Below are 21107 nucleotides of genomic sequence, written 5' to 3' on the forward strand. Positions count from 1 at the left end.
CAAGTTTTCCATCTTCTACCAAATCATCCTCATCAAATACAAATACACTGTAATTTCTTCCAACTAAAGAAAGTTTCTGGTCATCCCCTAGCTACTGTCCTATTGTTTTTTGTCTCCCTTATAGCAAAAGTTCTCAAAAGAATCGCCTATGTGGTTTTTACCTCCTATTGTTTCCTCAACCTACTTTTAGGATAGTACACACCACTCCACTAAAACTACTCTTCCTCAGGCTGTCAGTGACTTGAATCTTTTCAAATTCAATGGTCAACTCCTCATCTCATTTGCCCTTTCTGGTAGCATCTGACACATGTGATCACTTTTTCCTGACTGAAATATATTTGTCTCCTGGTTTCTAAGATGCCTTGGTCTCCTACTTTTCCTCCTATCTCACTGTCCACTACTCAGTCTCCTTCACTGGCTCGTCTCTTCCTTCTGACCCCCAAATACTTCATTCAGTCCTCAGCACTCTTCTTTACTGCAGTTAGGTGTGGTCATGTGACTAAGCTCTCACCAACAGAATGTGAACACAAGTGGTGAGTGCCAGTTCTGCACCAACGCCTTTGAGAGAGTAGGTATACCTCTTCTCTGTGCCTGAAATCTGAATATGGGAACTCAGTCTTGATTTTGTTCACGACGAGGTCCTAGGGGATCAGTTCAGTTCAGTTGCCCAGTCCTGTCTGACTCTTTGCGACACCATGGACCGCAGCACACCAGGCCTCCCTGTCCATCACCAACTCCCGAAGTTCACCCAAACCTACGTCCATTGAGTCGGTGATGCCATCCAGCCATCTCATCCTCTGTCGTCCTCTTCTCCTCCTGCCCTCAATGTTTCCCAGCATCAGGGTCTTTTCAAATGAGTCAGTTCTTGGCATCAGGTGGCCAAAGTACTGGAGCTTCAGCTTTAGCATCAGCCCTTCCAGTGAATATTCAGGATTGATTTCCTTTAGGATGGACTGGTTGGATAGTGGAATCGTAACAATGGAAGGAGGTTGGGTCCCTGAATAATGCATGGAGGAGAGCCTCCCACTGATTTGGAACACCCCTCCTGGACTATTAGTGCAAGTGAGAAATGAAGTTCCATTGTGTTTGAGCCACTAAGTTTTTACCTATTTGTTACAGCAGTTTAGCCTCCCTTAATTAATATACCTCCAAGCAGGCTCTAGGTCCTTCTGCTACTTCTATACAATCTGTTCCTCACAAAGCCAGTGATCTTCTTTAAGGCTGGATCTTATCATATCACACCCCTAGCTAGAAGTTTCAGGGACCTTCAATTGTGGTCACCATGGCATGTGTGACTACACAGGACTGACCTCTGCGTTCCTTACTGTGCTCATCTCCTATCCATCTCCCGTGACCCATTCCTCTCCAGTCACTCCTGGGATTCTGCTGTTCTTGCAATTTGCCAATCCAATTCCCATCTGTACCTTTACACATGCCATTTCCTCTACCTGGAACTCTTCCCTCACATCTCTGCCTGGCTCACTACTCTATACACTTCAGTTTTCCACAAAAATATCCTCTTCTTAAAAAGATCTTTTCTGACAAACCTATCTGAAACAGAACCACTATTCCCACCCTAGTTTCTATCCTGTTACCCCACTTTATGATTCATCACATGACATCACTTACTGACATTCCGTATGTGTGTTTGCTTGTTTATTATGTGTCTTTCCTGATAGAAGGCAACATCAATGACAGCAGAGACCTTCTACATCTATTCAGCATGTTCTCCATCCCTAGTCTAGAATAGTGCTTGGAAAGTGGTAAATATCCCATGCATGAGGGTACATGAATGACAAACCCACCCAGGCCCCAGAGAAGTCTGCATCCTCTCAGCATGTCTGCCTTTATCATATACTTCCAACCCACTATACTTATTTTTTACCCCTCCCTATCTTGAAGGCAAAGATTGTCTTTTGTAGCTCTAAATGTCAAATCTAGGCAGTTTGTGCATAGGAAGTGCTCAACAAATGTCTCCTTTTTAATTGTGAATTAAAAGAAACTCTTCCAGAAGACCTAGACGTTTATCCAAAGAAGGCATACAGATGGCCAAGAAGCACATGAAAAAATGCTCATCATCACTAATTATTAGGGAAATGCAAATCAAAACAACAATGATGTTTCACCTCATATGAGACAGTGGCCATCATTAAAAAGTCTACAAGTAACAAATGCTGGAGAGGGTGTAGAGAAAAGGAAACCCTCCTACACTGTTGTGGGGATGTAAATCGGTGCAGCCACGATGGAGAAAGGTATGGAGGTTCCTTAAGAATCTAAAAACAGAGCTGCATATGATCCAGCGATCCCACTCCTGGGCATGTAACCAGACAAAACTATAATCTGAAAAGATACATGCACCCCAATGCTCATTGCAGCACTATTTACAATAGCCAGGACATGGGAACAACCTAAATGTCCACTGACAGGTGAGTGGATAAAGAATATGCGGTACATATATACAATGGAATACTACTCAGCCATTAAAAAAGAACGAAATAATGCCATTTGCAGCAACATGGATGGACCTAGAGATCATCATACTAAGTGAAGTAAGTCAGACAGAGAAACACAGGTACCAAACGGCGTCACTGGTGCGTGGACTCTAAATGCGACACCAATGAACCTATCTACAAAACAGAAACAGACTCACAGACATGGTTGCCAAGGACGAGGTCATAAGGATGGACTCATAGTTTGGGATTAGCAGACACAAACTGTTACATATAGAATGGATAAACAACAAGGTCCTACTGTCTAGCACAGGGACTATATTCAATATCCTGGGATAAGCCATAATGGAAAAGAATAGGAAAAAGAATATATATATATATGTATAAGTGAATCACTTTGCTATACAGAAGTTAATACAACATTATAAATCAACTACAATAAAATAAATTTTGGAAAACTCTGCCAAGGTTTATAATTGATTTGAATTGACAGCGCTATTAAATTTTTTTTTTTTAAGATGAACCACTGTTAAGATTGTCTTTGATTACATTGTATACTTTCAACATGCCCAAGGCATGATTCATTTTTTCAATCACAAGCTTAGTGAAATATAGTTGTTCCATTGGTTATTAAGAAGAAACATGACTGGTGAAGAACTTAGATTTTTGCCTAACTGAAACAAAATGTTTGCCAAGTGTTAAACTTACTTTTTCACACTTGATCTTATACCAACTCAATTACACTATACTCAAGGGAGCTATGAGTGTATATGTGTGTTTTCTTGAGGAACTACAGGGACAGTGATAGGAAGGGGTGTGTCTTCTACGCAAGCACAGTGCAGTTTTACACCTCAGCAATGCAAGGGAGAATTCAGTCAAGGATGCTCAATGACTCTGAATAGGTATGACAATATAAGCAGACAATTATTAGAATTCTGAACAGCTATAGTTTCAAAACCCTTCCAAAATGAGTGAAGGATTTTCCCCTCCCTCTTTTCAAGGATTATGCTGAAAGAAATAAGTCTTACAGATTAGTGGCAGAAGGAGACAGTTTTTCATGTTAGAAATAATAGAATAACAACTGGGAAGGCAATTTTATCAAGCTTTAGTCACAAAACGAACAGGTAAGCACTGTGTGCTTAGTCGCTCAGTAGTGTCCAACTGTTTGCAACCCCATGGACTGTAACCCTCTAGGCTCCTCTGTCTACAGGGATTCTCCAGGCAAGAACGCTGGAGTAGGTTGCCATGCCCTCCTCCAGGGGATCTTCCCAACCCAGGGATCGAACCCAGGTCTCCTGCAACTGCCAGGGGATTCTTTACCATCTGAGCCACCAGGGAAACCCTAGAATACTAGAGTGGGTAGCCTATCCCTTCTCCAGGGAAACTTCCTGATCCAGGAATTGAACCAGAGTGTCCTGCATTGCAGGCAGATTCTTTACCAGCTGAGCTACCAGGGAAGCATGTATTAGGCATGTTAAAAATATGAAATATAAGAAACATAATATATAACGTTAAATTGTCTTTTAAAATGTAGCAGTATGTCTAACAAGTTCTGTATTCATAAAACCCATGCAGACATGAAGACTTTAGGCCTGAAGGGGAAAACAATTATGTCAATTTTTTAAACCACAAATTTAAATAATTTTATAGAAATTATTTAAAATCAATATGAAGCCACCTCTGGAAATACACTCCATATTTTCATCAGGATAAACAAACACATAGTTCTGACTAGCAGGTACAAAATAAGAATGGGCACTGATATGTCCACAAGTGATCATGTTTCATGCATGTTTCAAGTTCATGTGGTATCTGATCATGTTGATTCTGCAATCTTTTAACCACTTATCAAATACTGCACATTTATTTCTAGGTTGTCATCAGCACCAACAGTGCAGTTATGAGAATCCGGTAAATACTTATGGTTTGCTGTTCAGTTTACAGTTGTTTTCTTGAGATACACTTCCCCCAACTAGATTTACTAAGTCAGAGTGATTAGACAGTTTTATATTTCATGTTACATCCTAAAAGTTCATTCTCCAGAGAGGATGAACCAGAGGGACTTCCAGCTACTGCAATGTGAAGAGGGCAGTAAATCCTCTCTGTAAGAGATAGGTATACAACTAGATGAAATTATCAGAAACAGTCCCTTGGGGCTCTAGAAGTTTACCAAATGGGGACAAACTAAGAAGTGTTTATTTTTCTAAAACTGCTGGAGCTGAGGGTAAGAACAGTGAGAGCTTACAGTCTTTCTCCTGGGCTACTCGTATCCCCACTCCAGTTTTTAGTCGCACAGAGCTTGCCCCTGTGTCTATGTGGCCTAGGAGGCTTCCCCCTCTGCCAGCAGATCTGTGTGTGGGTTGGGAACCACAGTTGAAGCGGACTGACTTTTCCTAGTCTCTCTCAGGCTGCCCAGATCAGCGGTGTGGGGAGCTACAGTCTTTCTATGGCTCTCTCATTTCTAGAATCTCCCTATTAAATTTCTGGCTGGTACACTGCTCACCCTCACTGGTTCCACTCCCTCAGGCTAGCAAAGCCAAAAATTTCCCCATTCCATTTCTACTTGGCTCACCACATTGAGCTTATAAAGGGACAGGCCACAAATTTGCTCCCTCTGGCAACAAAACTACTGCTTTCCGAAGAAATCATGACCCCAAACCTCCTAAGTTTGATGAAAAAACTAATCAATCAATCCAAAAGGAATGACTCCATTGACCTTGCTTCCAACAATGCTTACGTATAATACCTGATTTCCACCGACCTAAATACTTTTTATTGAAATTTTTGATAGCTTAATAGATATGCAATGATATTTTAATGGTGGTTTAAATTGGATTCATTCAACCCAGGTTCGATCCCTGCATTGGGAAGATTCCCTGGAGAAAGGAATGGCTACCCACTCCAGTATTCTTGCCTGAAAAGTCCCATGGACAGTGGAGCCTGGCAGGCTACAGTCCTTAGGGTTGCAAAGAGTCGAACACAACTGAGCAACTAACATTTTCAGTACCACGGCCTAGTTCATAATAGACACTGACCCAAGCAGCATATACATACTATCCCAAAGAAAGGCAATGCAAAAAATGCTCAAACTACCGCACAATTGCACTCATCTCACACGCTAGTAAAGTAATGCTCAAAATTCTCCTAGCCAGGCTGCAGCAATACGTGAACCGGGAACTTCCTGATGTTCAAGCTGGTTTTAGAAAAGGCAGAGGAACCAGAGATCAAATTGCCAACATCTGCTGGATCATCGAAAAAGCAAGAGAGGTCCAGAAAAACATCTATTTCTGCTATAATGACTATGCCAAAGCCTTTGACTGTGTGGATCACAATAAACTGTGGAAAATTCTGAAAGAGATGGGAATACCAGACCACCTGACCTGCCTCTTGAGAAACCTATATGCAGGTCAGGAAGCAACAGTTAGAACTGGACATGGAACAACAGACTGGTTCCAAATAGGAAAAGGATATGTCAAGACTGTATATTATCACCCTGCTTGTTTAACTTCTATGCAGAGTACATCATGAGAAATGCTGGGCTGGAAGAAGCACGAGCTGGAATCAAGATTGCCTGGAGAAATATCAATAACCTCAGATATGCAGATGACACCACCCTTATGGCAGAAAGTGAAGAGGAACTAAAAAGCCTCTTGATGAAGGTGAAAGAAGAGAGTGAAAAAGCTGGCTTAAAGTTCAGCATTCAGAAAACTAAGATCATGGCATCTGGCCCCATCACTTCATGGGAAATAGATGGGGAAACAGTGTCAGACTTAATTTTTGGGGGCTCCAAAATCACTGCAGATGGTGACTGCAGCCATGAAATTAAAAGACGCTTACTGCTTGGAAGGAAAGTTATGACCAACCTAGATAGCATATTCAAAAGCAGAGACATTACTTTGCCAACAAAGGTCCGTCTAGTCAAGGCTATGGTTTTTCCTGTGGTCATGTATGGATGTGAGAGTTGGACTGTGAAGAAAGCTGAGTGCCAAAGAATTGATGCTTTTGAACTGTGCTGTTGGGGAAGACTCTTGAGAGTCCCTTGGACTGCAAGGAGATCCAACCAGTCCATTCTAAAGGAGATCAGTCCTGGGTGTTCTTTGGAAGGAATGATGCTAAAGCTGAAACTTCAGTACTTTGACCACCTCATGCGAAGACTTGACTCATTGGAAAAGACCCTGATGCTGGGAGGGATTGGGGGCAGGAGGAGAAGGGGACGACAGAGGATGAGATGGCTGGATGGCATCACCGACTCGATGGACGTGAGTTTGAGTGAACTCCGGGAGTTGGTGATGGACAGGGAGGCCTGGCATGCTGCGATTCATGGAGTTGCAGAGAGTCTGACACGACTGAGCAACTGAACTGGACTGAACTGATTGTGGTTTAGAACACAGATTCTACAATGAGATAGACCTGGGTTCAAATTCCAGCTGCCGCATATTCTGAGTAAGTGTATAACTTCCCTAAGCCTCACCTTTGCCATCTGGAAAAAGCTAGTAACAGTGCCTAGATCTGAGCTGAGATCATCCGTATTTAAGAGAGTATCTCCACACCAGGCACGTGGGACAGACTCAGTAAATGCTTCCTATTTTTAGCTACTAACAACATTCAACACTTAATCATAAAAGTTAGTTTGTTGAATGGACAGTGAGTGAGTCTGGGCACTGTTTTTTCAAATGTAAATTGCGTGTTCATTTCTTCTGACCTCTCTTTAGTGGAATCTGGATTTTGACCTTCCTGTTTTTAAAAATAATATGCTTTGGGAGGTATGCTTTTATCAGTTGTGTTTGTCGGAATAATTGTTTCCTTCTGTGACACTGCGTTGTGCAAATGTTTTTTATTTCTGTTTAATCAGATCCTTTTTGTCTTTGATGATATCTTCAATAGTCACAAATCTCTTTCTTGGGCAGCTGTTATAAATAAGGAATTTGTGGCTAAATAAGGTATCAAATACAGCCCCAAGTTAATTTTTTGATCCACTTACTCTCAACAATATATATTCACTAGTGATTTGACTCATTATTTTATGGCATCTGGTTTGTCACACATTAGGTTCTTATAGTTTAACTCTTTCTACTCTACCTATCAATGTTTAAAATTTTTAGCCAGTATCTGTACAATTGTTAATCAATTTATTAGCCTTTACTGAGTGTTTGTCAGTGTCATGTACTGTGTGGGAATATTGTCGATGAAGACAAGGTAGAAAGACATGGTTTGTGACTAAAGGTAGCTCACAGACTAGGGGCAAAGGAATAAAACTAACATTTCTTTTCCTTAGACAGATAGATGAGTAAGCCTGAAGACAAATGTGTAAGCAAATGTATAAAACAATGTGATAAGTGTTCCTACCTTTAGTGTGGCTCAAATGTTATGCTTGCATACGAGAGGAGATCAGGGAATCCTTCTCAGAGTGGGTCTGAAAAGTCAAATGGATTTTAAACTGCAAGTCAGCATTTCAGATGGAAGAGGAGGAGCAATGCAATTGCAGCTGGCAGAATGGCATTGCAAAGGCAGGAAGGAATAAAGAATACGATGTGTTTGGGGCACACATCTGGGTGTGGCTGAACATACGTTATATGGGTTGTCATGAGAAAAGTGCCCAGGAAGGTAGGGTAGGGCAAGACTGCCAAGAACCTTGCAAATCACACCAAGATGGAAGGTATTATATTCCAACGAAGGTTTTTAAGTAAAAGAGACAGGATGAGAATTTTACTCTAGAAAGATCATTCAGAGGACAGTGAAAAGGATAAAGAGGATATGTATGGGAGAATCTGGAGTCTGGAGATGAGCGTGGAGATAAACAAGAATCTGGGTGCCGAATAATGAGGGCCTGCACCAAGGTACAGGCAGCAAGAATGGAGGAGAGGGAGGGGTCAAAAAGAGCTCAGGACATTTCTAAGATGTGGCAACATCACTGATTAAATGTTGCAAAATGACCACACTTCTTTCCTGATAACCCACTAAGAAAACAGAACAGGAACTAAATAGCCATAAACCCACAAACACAAGAAGAATCAGAGAAACAAGATAAAAACAAGTCTTGGAAGGTGGAGAGGTAACAGAGGAGTAGTAACAAACTGAGCAGAGCCGAGGATGAACTCTAGAGCCCCCAGAGAGGGTGCTGGCAAGGACCAACCAACCCAAGGTACCCTAGTGGACCACACAAAGTTCAGGACCAGGAAGTGGGACGGTGCAGGCGACCGTTCGCAAGACTGTATATGAAACAGCTGGGCATCAAGTTCTTTTCCTCTGTTCATGCAGCTGGGGAATAACTCCTCTTTGCCTGACCCCTCCCCAAGGTGTGTGTGTGTTGGTGGAGGGCAAGGGGGTTCCTCTGAAGGAATCCAACCAGAGAGGGCCTGGACTTGGGACACCAGGCATAACAAAGAGAGAGGGGATGGAGCTAGAAACTGCAGGATTCAATGACATCTGTATCCTAAGCAGTGGGGTACCTCAACTCCCTTATATCACCTGGCTCTCTGGGGGACTCCCAGGCAAGAGATTAAAGGACTCTTCTCCGGAGGAACTGAAGAGCCACAGAGGAAATCTCTAGCTAATCACACTTGGGGGTCCTCTCATGAAAAAGCCAGCTTCTTGATCACTCTACAATGAGGTGCCCTAACCAATAAGCTCTGTCCAGGACACGGGTCTTCTCAACAGCTTTTCAGGACTCACTTCTAAGGAGAAAAGGAAATCAAAAGATCAACAGATATTTTAGTAAAGCCTCCAATATAAAAGGGAGCATGAGACGAAGCCAAAGAGAAAAGAATCTAAAGATCATAGGGCAGAAAAAGACTTTAAAAGGAGAAAAACTAATATTACCTGGAAAATATTGTACCCATAAAACAAGAATGAGATGATTTTCAAATTTTTTTAAAAGATAAAGACAAATCAGATTACAACCAAGAGCTCTTGGAAATCAAGAACAGGGTAATATGACCAGCTAAAAAGATATTTCCCAGTCTCTGAGAATAGCTGGAAAGGCTAGTGAATCAATCTCAGAGGTAAACAGCCAAGGACAACACTCCAAATTATATGTCAAAGCAGTGTAGAGGGGATATCACTGCTGCAGCGACCAAGGTTCCCACACCGTTGACCCTGAAAAGCCCTGGATGGTGGAGCCAGAAATGTAGTCACCCTGAAGCCAGTATCATGCTTCCAGAGAGTTCCTCAAAGCCCTCATCTCTTCAGGTTTCCAGTTCCAAGTATCTGATTCACTTGGACTCGGCTTATCTGATTCACTGAGGTTTATTCCTGTGCCTGAACTCTGGCTGTAGGAGGGACTGGAAAACTGAGCATCTGACATTTTCAGTTTTAAGTGTGAAAGGCTTGCTTTGCCTCCCACCAACACTCATAGCACTGGAAATTCTTCTAACATAGAGAGGTCGGTAAATGCCAAGTAGGAAAAAAAAAAAGACAAAGAGGAATTCCAAGACAACAGCTTTGTAGCAGGCCTAAAGAACCGACAGACTAGAGGGGATCAGGTAGGAGCCATAGGACAGACAAGAAAAAGCAAATGGACATGATGACTGTCTTAAGAATTTGAGCATTCGGAACTTAACATTGAGAGCCATTTGCCATATTCACCGGAGTACAGAGAGAAAAATGATGACAGAAAAACCAAGCAAATGAAAAAACCATGGCAATTATTAACCCCAGGAAACAGAAGAAGTTGGACAAAAAAGGCAATGTAATCATAGTATAATATATGGCTCATAGTTAAGCAATATTTACTTAATCATGATAATATGAATACTAGCTACTAAAATTAATTTTTAAAACTGTGATGTAATTACATGGGGGACATTGGGTGAGAAATCAGAGTGGCATAAATGAGCTAGTATTCATTTATCATAATAGTAAATAAAAAAATGATATCTAAAACTGATATATCAAGAAGTAGCAATACAAATATATTATTTAGTAACATGAAGGTTAACAAGATTTGGTTGAAAGTGGGATTTTATGGGAGTGGAACTACAGGATGGAGAAGAGGGATGGTGTAGAAGAATAGGACTACTATTTCTGGCTATGTGACTTTTAATTCCACTTGGCTTATTAAACTGTACTTGTTATTTTGACAAAAATGATATGATTAAAGATTTTCAATTATGCTCCTACCATTAAGAACCATCCACCTATCTGGAGGTAAAGAAGGAAAAGAAGGTGTACAAAAGAACCCAAAGCAATTATTTTTGGACATCTCTTCTATGTCCCCTGTCTCCTCCTCTTTACCCACACTTGTCTGCACAGACCTCAGGAAACAGGTTAATGCAGAGGAAGGTACTGGGCTTCAGATACAGAGAGACCGGGGTGTGATATCCAGCCATGCAGAATACCAGCTCTGAGGAGTCTTTGTAATCTCATTGGGATGTGGGGTCTTCAGTGGTAAAATAGGAAGTGTTAACGACAATTATATGACATGCAATCATGTATGCCAAGTACCTAGAATACGGGGCTTCCCAGGTGCTGCAGTGGTAAAAAAAAAAAAAATCTGCCTGCCAACAAGAGACACAGGTTTGATCCCTGGGTCAGGAAGATCCCCTGGAGAAGGAAATGGCAACCCACTCCAGTGTTCTTGCCTGGGAAACCCACGGACAGAGGAGCCTCGCAGGCTACACAGTCCATGGGGTCACAAAGAATCAGACACAACTGAGTGAGCACAAGAAGCACCTAGAATATGGAAGACTAAACAATTCTGAGTTCTTCCCTTGGAATTTCTCATGCATCTCCTTGTCTCTGTCTGCAGATACGAGGAAGCAAAGAAAAGCTGTCCTCTTTATCACATCTCCTGTCTCTCCATCCCCCTCCTGCCTGGTTTGGGAGATTCATCCTCCAAAGACAAAACAGACCGAGCCCTTGCCCGGCAGTTGGTCACAACACACTTCCACTTCCCTTGAAAGGAGAAACTGGTTTCATTCATGTTAGCTGATTTTTGAGTAAAATGAAATTAATATTTAGTTACTAGTCATGGCTCCCAGCCCTAACATACAAGAGTAGATAGAAATTTATGCTTAAAATTAACACTCTATACCAGATTAGAATTATGAATTCAGCTGATAACTGACCATAATATTTTAAAGTAAATATCAAATGAAATTAACAAGGATTTTAAACCCAGCTATAAAATGACCTAAGGATTTGAAAGAGGCTTGTGATAACTCCCAAATTAGGAGGCCCTGGTGTGACTGCAAAGCACCCACCTTCTCTGCTTGGCCTGGGCTGGTTACTTGGCTCAGGGATGAGTTTTGCTCCATAGGCTCCCCTAGGCTGATCCCCTTCACTTCTGGGACTCTGTGCGTTCCCGTGGGGCCCCTGCCCTTCCCAGGAGGCAGTAGGCCATCCATCAGTGTCCCCAGGAGAGAAGGAAGCAGGGGACCTGAGGTCCAAGAGGAAGCTCTCTTGGAGGGTTTGCTTGCTGGCCTTCTTGGTCTTCCCCTTCTGATTCTCTAGGATCCCATGGCTCTCTCCTCCCCTGGGCTGGCTACTCTCAAGCTTCCTGGTTAGCTGGAGGAGCTGATCCATGTCCTTGGTGAATTCTAGCAGAGTGCCCTCAGAGGGGCCCTGGGCAATGCCCTCAGAGCCATAACTGGGAGCCTTCTCCAGAAGCAGGGGCTCAGAGCAGTGGAGAGCACCCAGGCCCTCCCCGGGCACCAGCTCAGGCCTCTCCGAGAGGCTGCAGCCACCCATGGACAGGGAGAAGTAAGAGTAGTCCACTGTGATGTATGTCAGCATGAAGTTGATGGTGACGATGGGGGCCAGGATGTTCACCTGACCCACGAGGACAAAGGCCATGGTCACCAAGCTGGTCAGGCAGATGGCAGCTACAGGCGTTTTATTTGGCCCTTTCTGCAGAAACAAAAGCAACATGCAGGACCATGAAATTTCACTGAAGAAAATCACATTGCATGATAGAAACACAACTCAAATTGGCTCAGCCACTTCTCCCATGTGCTTCCTGGCGTGTTAATAAGTTCATCTACAAGCTTGGGATGATGATGTCCAATCCAGAGTAACTATTAATATGGGACAATACTATAGAACATGAACTTCACAAATAGTTTTCTTTTTGTCTTTCACTGGGTTTTAAAGTCAGCTTTGGAAATCGAAGAGGTACAAAATCCATTCTTCCCAAGCTTTAATGGAGAAAACAACCTCAAGGGGAGTGGCCGACTCCAGAAAACACAGCACATTCGTTGGTGACTGAGGTGGGGAGATTCCAAAAACATGAACAAACTCTCCCACACACATTTATGCACATCTGTTACTAATGGGGGTGAGTAAGGGAGACCTGCAGGAAGACAGAAGTGGAGAAAATGTGCTAACTCCATGTACTGTGACCTGTCGCTCCATAGAAGCTACTCCTCACAGTCCCTGACATGGTTCTTGGGCCAAAAGTAACAGTGCTTCTAAGTCCTCGCCTTCCTTGACCTGAGCATTACATCCGACCCAGCTGGTTACTCCCTGGTCTCCTTGCTTCTCTTGCTGGTCCCCTTGTCACTGGCTGCTCCTTAGTCTCTGTCACTGGCCACTCCACATTTCTGAATTCTGCATTCAGAGCACTCTCCAGCTCCATCCTCAGATCCCTTCTCTTCTCTATCTATCTTCCTTCTCTAGGACCTCAATCAGGCTCATGGCCTTGAAGACCAGTTTAATCCCCGTAGCTCCCAAATTTGAAATTCCAGCTTGAAATGTTCCCCTGAAATCTAGACTTAGTCAACTGTCTACTCAACATTTCCAGCTGATGTCTAATAGGACCTCAAACCAAATATTTCCAAAACAAAACTGCTAATCCCTCGATGTCCTGCCTCTCAAATCTACTCTGCAGCTTCTCCACTTAAGAAAGTATCCATTTCATCCTTCTAGTTACTCAGTAAGCAAAATTCTTGATGATTCCTCTCATTGCCTCATTCTTCTTCAGGAAATACTGTCAGCCTTACTCTCAGGATAGACACAGGACCTAACCACTGCACCCACCTCCTTTATGCTAGCACTGTGATGGGAGGGACAGGTATGTCAGCTACATCCAGACCTAATCTGTGAACCTCCCAGGTATGTTTCTCCAAGTGCATCCCCCTTACTGAGGATTGAAACAGAGTTCAACCTTCACAGGATGGAGGTAGCAAAGTCATCATTGGCCTGAGTCTCTGAGGATCAGAGGCCCTATTGGTCTGAAACACCTTCCTAGAACCCAAAGTAAAATTTTTTTTAAAAGAGTAAAGATACATTTCACTGTTTTTGAAAATTACATTTTGGATATACTTACTACAGCTATTTAGCATGCTGCTGAACTGCTGCTGCTAAGTCGCTTCAGTCGTGTCCGACTCTGTGCGACCCCATAGACGGCAGCCCATCAGGCTCCCCCGTCCCTGGGATTCTCCAGGCAAGAACACTGGAGTGGGTTGCCATTTCCTTCTCCAATGCATGAAAGTGAAAAGTGAAAGTGAAGATGCTTAATAGTGTCCGACTCCTAGTGACCCCATGGACTGCAGCCCACTAGGCTCTTCCATCCTGGGATTCTCCAGGCAAGAGTACTGGAGTGGGTTAGCTATTTAACATACTCTAACAATAGAACTATAAAGAACAAAGTAAATTGTCAAAAACTAATGAAATAAAAGGAGGGTCTGAAATAAGTGGAAGGAGGTCTTAGGTAAACTGTAGGATATGCTAGTGATCCAGGAAAGACTATGATAAGGGTGGGTTGTAAAGTGATAAAACAGTCACACGTGGACTTCTGTTACCAAAAGATAGCACAAATAAAAGTCAAGTTGCAGAATGGGAAAAGATATTTGTTAACACATGTAGCTGACAAAGAGCAATTCAGAATGTACAAGAATCCCTACAAAATAATTAGAAGACAGATAACCCACTAAAGACAATGTGCAAAAGGATGTCTATTAAACATATGAAAGATGTCCAACCTCATTAGCAATCAGGGAAATGCAAATTAAGCCTGTAGTGAGATACCATTAAACACTTACCAGATTGGCAAAAATTAAAACATCTGATAATACCAGGTATTGGCAAGAACACAGAAGAATGGGAACACTTACCAACTGCTGACAGGAGTTTAAATTAACACAACTGCTTTGGAGAAAGAGTTCAGTGCTATCTACGAAGCAAAGATATATACAACTTACAACTGAGCAATTCCACTAACAGGTCTGGAAGAACTCCACACGTGAACCAGTCTACTAAAGGCTGTTCCCTGCACTGTCCGTAACAGTCCCAAACAGGGACATACCACGACAGCAGGATTAGTGAGAAACTGCAGCAAATGAGGAAATGCTATATAGAGATGATAATAAACAAGCCGCTGCTATCAGCAAAAACATGGGTGAGTCACATAATGATGCCTGAAAAGCATGCCATATTTATATAAAGTTTAAAAAGCAGGCAAAACTGAACTATTTTGTTTAGATATACATATGGAGGAGGTAATCCAGAGCTGGCAAACCATGGTCCCTGGGCCAGATGTGGTCACCATCTGTTTATGTAAGCCCACAGGCTAAGGGCATGTCCCCTTGACCTCAGGAGTCTCCTAGAGACCAGAACAGAGTCCTATAAAGCAAGGTCCTTGGCCCAGGTCTAACAGTCATGCTAGCTGCTGGAAGACAGTAACTGTCATACATTACTGGTAGAAATACAAAATGATACAGCTCCCATGGAAGGTGTTTTGGCAATATCTATTAATATTAAAATGCACTGACCCTTTGACCAGCAAACTCACTTAGGAAAATTGATCCTATAGATATATCTATCTGCATATGTGTAAAATTGTACACACATACACACACACACACACACACACAAAGAGTATCCTTTGTAGCACTGTTTACTGGAAGCTATACTATCTATAGGGAACTGGTTAATAAACTACGGTATATCCACATGATGGGAAAACAATGAGAAAGTTCTTTCTATATTCATATGAAAAGACAGATTTCCAAGCTATATTAAATGAAGAAAAGCAAGGCAAAGAACAATGTACACAGACCACCACCGCTGTAAAGAGAGAGAAGGATTCATGAAAAACTAATAAAACCAGCTATGATAGGACGTGGCTATGGGTGATGAAAAAGTAGAACGACTCATGAGGGAGCAAAAATTCTCAGGGTATCTTTTTAGTTTTGAGTCCTGTACACACATTATCTTGGAGAAGGAAATGGCAACCCCCTCCAGTATTCTTGCCTCGAGAATTTCATGGACAGAGGATCCTGGCCGGCTACAGTCCAGGGGCTCACAAAGAGTTGGATACAACTGAGCGACTGAACAACTACACCTGTTACCTAATAAAAATAAATTAAAATAAAATAAAAGGCACATACCACAGGGAAGTTACTAGAGATGATAGTCACTTGTCCTACCCGTCCACACTGACTGGTAGATAAGAAGCAGAGGAAGGCAGAGAGAGGGATTAAAGATGATTTGTACCTACGTGGCATCAAACAAGAGTGGGGCTGGGGATGGGACTGGGGTGGGGAGAAACCCTGTCGTGTTTCCACAACATAGAAATCAACTACAACTTGCAATATGGGTTTGGGTGGACTCCGGGAGTTGTGGATGGACAGGGAGGCCTGGTGTGCTGTGGTTCATGGGGTCGCCAAGAGTCAGACACGACTGAGCGACTGAACTGAACTGACTGACAGCTTGCAAAACACATTATCGGGAAGTGGGGTTCTCTCGGCTTCCTTCTCTTGTCACCCCTTCAGTTTTAGGAATGTCTCATTTGATTTGACTCGACCAAGTTGTATCAGTTAGGGTTTGGGCTATGAAGATTAACAGGGAGCCCAGAGACCAGAAGTGTGAGAGTTCAGCATAAAGCGACCCCAAAGGGGAGGTGAATCTCCAGGACAGAGTTAGAGCTGCAAGGACCAGGTCCTCTCCTCAGCAAGAGGTTCTCCCCTCTAGGCTAAACTTGGAGGATCCGGAATTTATTTTTACTAAAGGCTGTGGCACTACTTCTCTCTGCTGTGGCAGGGTCCATGGTGCTACTGTGACAGTTATATGGTCCATGGTGCTACTGTGACTTCGGCACCCAGTGCTGAAGTTATGACATTGACAGATGCTTTGTCTAGTGGCCCCAGACCAAAGAATCCAGAGGACAGGGGTGCAGGCTTGTTTCTCCCTACCAGAACCAGACCAGTGGCTCTTATCAGAAATACTTAAGCAATTTATTGGCCAACAGTCAGTTGAGCAGCAAAAACATACATTTCTCAAAGAAAAGGTCACTCACCCCTTGCCCCAAGCAGGCCAATGCGGGAATCACTTTCTCCTGGGCGATGCATTGCAGGATCCGGGGGGCTCCATAGAGGCCTCCCATACAGGAGGCCAAGGATGAGATGTACAAGCCCAAAAGGAATAGGAAGCCCACTAGGGACACCTGTATGAGGAGGCAGTTTCATTACTCAACATCAGAATCTGCTTCTGCTCCCTTCTGTTCCCCTGGTACCCACCCACCCACACCCCATCTGATCATAAATCCTCCAGATTCGACATCTTAGATATATTCCAAACATCTCAGATCCACCCCACCACCTTGGCACTGCCACCATTTGTTTGACCCGCTATCACTTCTTGTACGGCCTACACAGAGCTTCTCAAATTGACTGTGTCTGATTCATCCAGTTCAGTTCAGTTGCTCAGTCGTGTCCGACTCTGCGACCCCGTGAATCACAGATTCATCCAGAGTGCTTGTTAAAACACAGATTTTCTGGGTCTTACCCCACAGTTTCTTGATTCAGTAGGTCTGGTATATGGCCCCAAATTTGGATATCTAACAAGTGTGTGCATGCTCAGCTGCTTCAGTCATGTCTAACCCTGTGCCACCCTCTGGACTGTAGCCCACCAGGCTCCTCTGTCCACGGGATCTTCCAGGCAAGAATACTGGAGTGGGGAGCCATTCCCTTCTCCACGGTCTAACAAGCGCCCAGTGATACTGATGCTGATGGCCTGGGGACTATCCTTTGTGAACCACTGCCAGCAAGAATGCTAAGGGCTAAACTCTGTCCCCAGGCCTCTGCCAGCATGACCTACATGCACACTGGTCATAATGAATGCCCCTGCCATAAAAATATCAATGACTCCCCAATGCCCTGACATACCTGGCCCTTCATGGTCTGTGACACTTCCAGTCCCACACTCTGCACACTCAGAATCCATCAGCATGATTTCTCTGCTTGCTGGAACCCTCTGTCCACATCCCTAAGCCACTCACTGTCTGTCTCTTAAACTCCCAATTGTGCTTCAAGACTCAGCATAAACCTCTCCTCCTCCATGAGCGCACCCTCCAGCCCCTGACATGAGTGGGTGCTCCTCAGGGCTCTGCTGCACCTCAATGTGAGGTTGGGGGGCACCAGACACACTATTTCCTCCACTGGCTTCACTTCCATGGGGCTCCTATTTAGTTCATCCTGATCCACTTGGTGCCAATACAGAGATGTAAGTGTTAAATGAGAAAGTGAGATCCACATAGCCCACAAGGTACCAGCAGATAGGAGAGAGGGAAGAGTTGCTCTGCTTGGTGTCCCCTTGCAAAGATCAGTGCTGCTTGTGTGCAGCTGTGTCCCACACTCTGTCATGAGTCTGTGAGTCCATAGCCCCCTCCTGAGCTGAACTTCATCTACACCAACAGGAAAGTATTTGAGGTGCCATTTCCTTTCTATTGATATTTTACTTTAGGCAAATGCCCTGAACCGTGTATTTTTAGCGCTCATTTGTCCAGCTGTTACAGCTGCATTAGATTTCATCTTCCGTTTTGTCCCTTATACCCTTCTCCATGAAGACGTTCCTCACCGCAGTTTTTATTTCCTTGCTTTAACAATGCATCAAGCTATACTGAACACTGGCCATAAACTAGCACCAAAAATCTGTATCAGCCAGGATTCTTGACAGGAAATATTTTTTAAGCATGTGTTTACAGGATACTGGAGGGTCACAGAATCATCAGAAGGCTGAAAGATGAGGCTTGGAAAAAGGCAAGACCCAAAGCTAGCAGCACATTCAGATTCCTGAACAGGAGCAGTCTGATCAAGATGCTATCAGCACCTGCTGCCCCAAAGATGAATTCTCACCATCACCTTACCTTTGCATCATTCATGACATCTGAAGCATCTGGTGGGCCCAGCCTAAGTCACATGCCCTACCAGGGGCACAAAGGGACAGGCAAGCAAGAGTCTGGTCATTTGGGGTCCTATAATAAAAAATGGGGATCACTCCCTTCAAGACCTCACATAGGTGAATAACCCTCAAACAGTCAGGGAGGTCAGAAGTTTTGTGGATAAGCCTAAGGTCCACTAAAGAGCCTACCTTTTCCTTAATTCAGTGTGGATTAGTTCTCCTTAAATGCATTACTTCATCTTTATCCCCAATGAATCTCCCTTCTTTACTTCAGTGTCATGAATTTATGCCTATCCCACCCTACGCTATTTACCACTTTATTACTAGAAGAAATTAATGTCCTATAATATTCCCTCACTTTATTTGTATACTCTAATGGCAGGTCATCTACCCTGTGGTTAATTACACTCATGGCCCCTCTTGCCAGCATGCCATAAGCTTCTAAGTCGCCCGCACCTTGGCCCTCTGGCACACAGCGTTCAGCAAGTACTGCTGGCTGGAGTAATAAGGCTTCACAACTCCACTGTAGTTGGTGTCCTGGATGTCTCACAAAATTGTTAGAGACACTAGTCCCAGTATCAAACCCCTGACTCATTCTGAGATGCAATCATTCATCTATAGCCTTTGTTTCCACCTTCTGTTGACTTTTTTTTTTTTTTTAAAAAGGACTCTGTAATAAAATTTTATCAAAAGCTTTTTGAAAATCTGACCCAGTAGTCCTCCACTCTGATTATACACACAAGTCACCCCAAGATTCTGCTATAATTGTTACAGAGTGGGACTCAGACATGGTTGATTTTTCCAAAAGCCCTCCAGGTGATTCTGAGGTGCAGTCAGGGTGAAAGCCCCTGGGCATGGTTCCCTATCTTCAATGCGTACTCCCCTCAGAGAATTCTCCATCTCAGGCAGGCATGGTATCTCCTTGCAGAAAGTTTACTGCTTCTTATCCAAAAGGTTACATATATTTGAGTGTAAAAAGTTCTTTTCCATGTGTATATATAGCCTATCCATTTACAGTGAACGTGAGTGGGAAGGAGATGGCCCAGGCTGGTGTGCCTCAGTGTTGGAACTAACCTCAGGAATTCAATGAGTCTCTGGCAACATGTGGCTGGATACGGTGACCTCCATCCCAGCCAGCCTTCCCAGAAACACTCCCCAGGACCGCTGCAGAGCCCTGGGGCCAAGGGCCAGAGGGATGACCATCTAGGCATAGGAAGCTTGGTCCAGTTTGTCAACTGCATTTAAATGGACTGTCCACTTGCCACTCTTTTATGTAAAACTGTTATTCAACCAATTTTCTGAAAAAGAAACGGAACGTTGGTCCTTGCGGTTGAATGTAACAACTCCATTCTCTCTCTCCCCCACCTGAGTCCTGCCCCTTCCTTGTCATCCATCTGCCCTTGTAGGGAGCACTGAGGACAGCTTAGATACCTGGCAGAGAGCAGAGCTCTCCAGGTACAGCAGTAAGCTCTGTGGCTCTGCCCCAAGCCTTGTAGAATTTAATCATTTCCTCTATTTATCTGGGACTGTAAACTTAACTACCTGTGCCAGTGAAGGTGGAAGTGAGTATTTGTGCAGATATGTGTCAACGGTTCTTTAGGAAAACCCAAAAGGTGCCCTTTTATCATCTACCTGTGTGAGTCATCACAAAATGCTGTCTTTCTAATATATTACCTGGGGTGTGAACTACCCTAATTTCTTTTTCAGTAACTACTGATGAAAAGCACTAACTCGTCTCTCTGTTCCTGGTACTTGATCCCAGCTCCCATGGGAACTCCAGCCACTCAAAGATCCTGCCAACCCAATGGCCACTCCCTTTTCTTGAAGAACTGGGTTTAATAGGGTCATTTCCAACGTACTCATTCTGCCTCATCCTGCCTCATCCAATTCCTGTGGCCCTTTGGCATTACTGAGGAGTACATCCTGACACCTTTACCCCTTTACAATCCCAAGCAGTTCCTTCTTTCTGCAGACATGAGTTTTTTAATACTGTCCTCATTCCACAAGGTGACCAACATCTCCACTTTCAGCCAAAGTTTTTCTCTCACTTGATAGCCACTTTCCACAAGGAAACATGTGGGCTTTCCTTGTAGCTCAGTTGGTAAAGAATCCGCCTACAGTGCAGGAGACCCGGGTTCAATCCCTGGGATGGGAAGATCCCCTGGAGAAGGAAATGGCAACCGACTCCAGTATTCTTGCCTGGAGAATCTCATGGACTGTGGCCTGCCAGGCTCCTCTGTCCATGGAATCGCAAGAGTCGGACACAACTTAGCGACTAAACCACCACCACAAGGAAACATGGTTGACTTCACTTCCTGAGAGGCAGCACTGTGTCCAGGACAGAGAGCAGAGGACAGGCAGGCGCGGCTGGGTGGCTGTGCTGGGCCGGGCTCGCCCCCAGCTTCGAGCCCTGCCTCACTCCATGTGCAGCTCATGAACATGGGAAATCGTGACTGTCAAATCAAGAGTGATGAGAGTTTTCCCTGTGCCATGGCTCATTTTTCACAGGCATGCTTTGAAGATACTCCTCCTACTAATCTG

General features: G+C 43.7%; 1 protein-coding gene across 3 annotated transcripts in view; it reads right to left on the reverse strand.

Moving 5' to 3' along the window:
- SLC12A8 (solute carrier family 12 member 8) overlaps positions 1-21107 on the reverse strand; it is a 159523-nt gene that overhangs the window by 16400 nt on the left and 122016 nt on the right. For all 3 annotated transcript variants that reach the window (XM_059887971.1, XM_015471682.2, XM_002684815.6), the window contains 2 exons: positions 16684-16830; positions 11651-12296 (listed from right to left, as the gene is read on the reverse strand). In XM_059887971.1, the coding sequence (XP_059743954.1) occupies positions 11651-12296; positions 16684-16830 (793 nt within the window). The remainder of the gene's footprint in view (positions 1-11650; positions 12297-16683; positions 16831-21107) is intronic.

Source organism: Bos taurus, chromosome 1, assembly GCF_002263795.3.
Source record: "Bos taurus isolate L1 Dominette 01449 registration number 42190680 breed Hereford chromosome 1, ARS-UCD2.0, whole genome shotgun sequence".
Lineage (NCBI taxonomy): Eukaryota > Metazoa > Chordata > Mammalia > Artiodactyla > Bovidae > Bos > Bos taurus.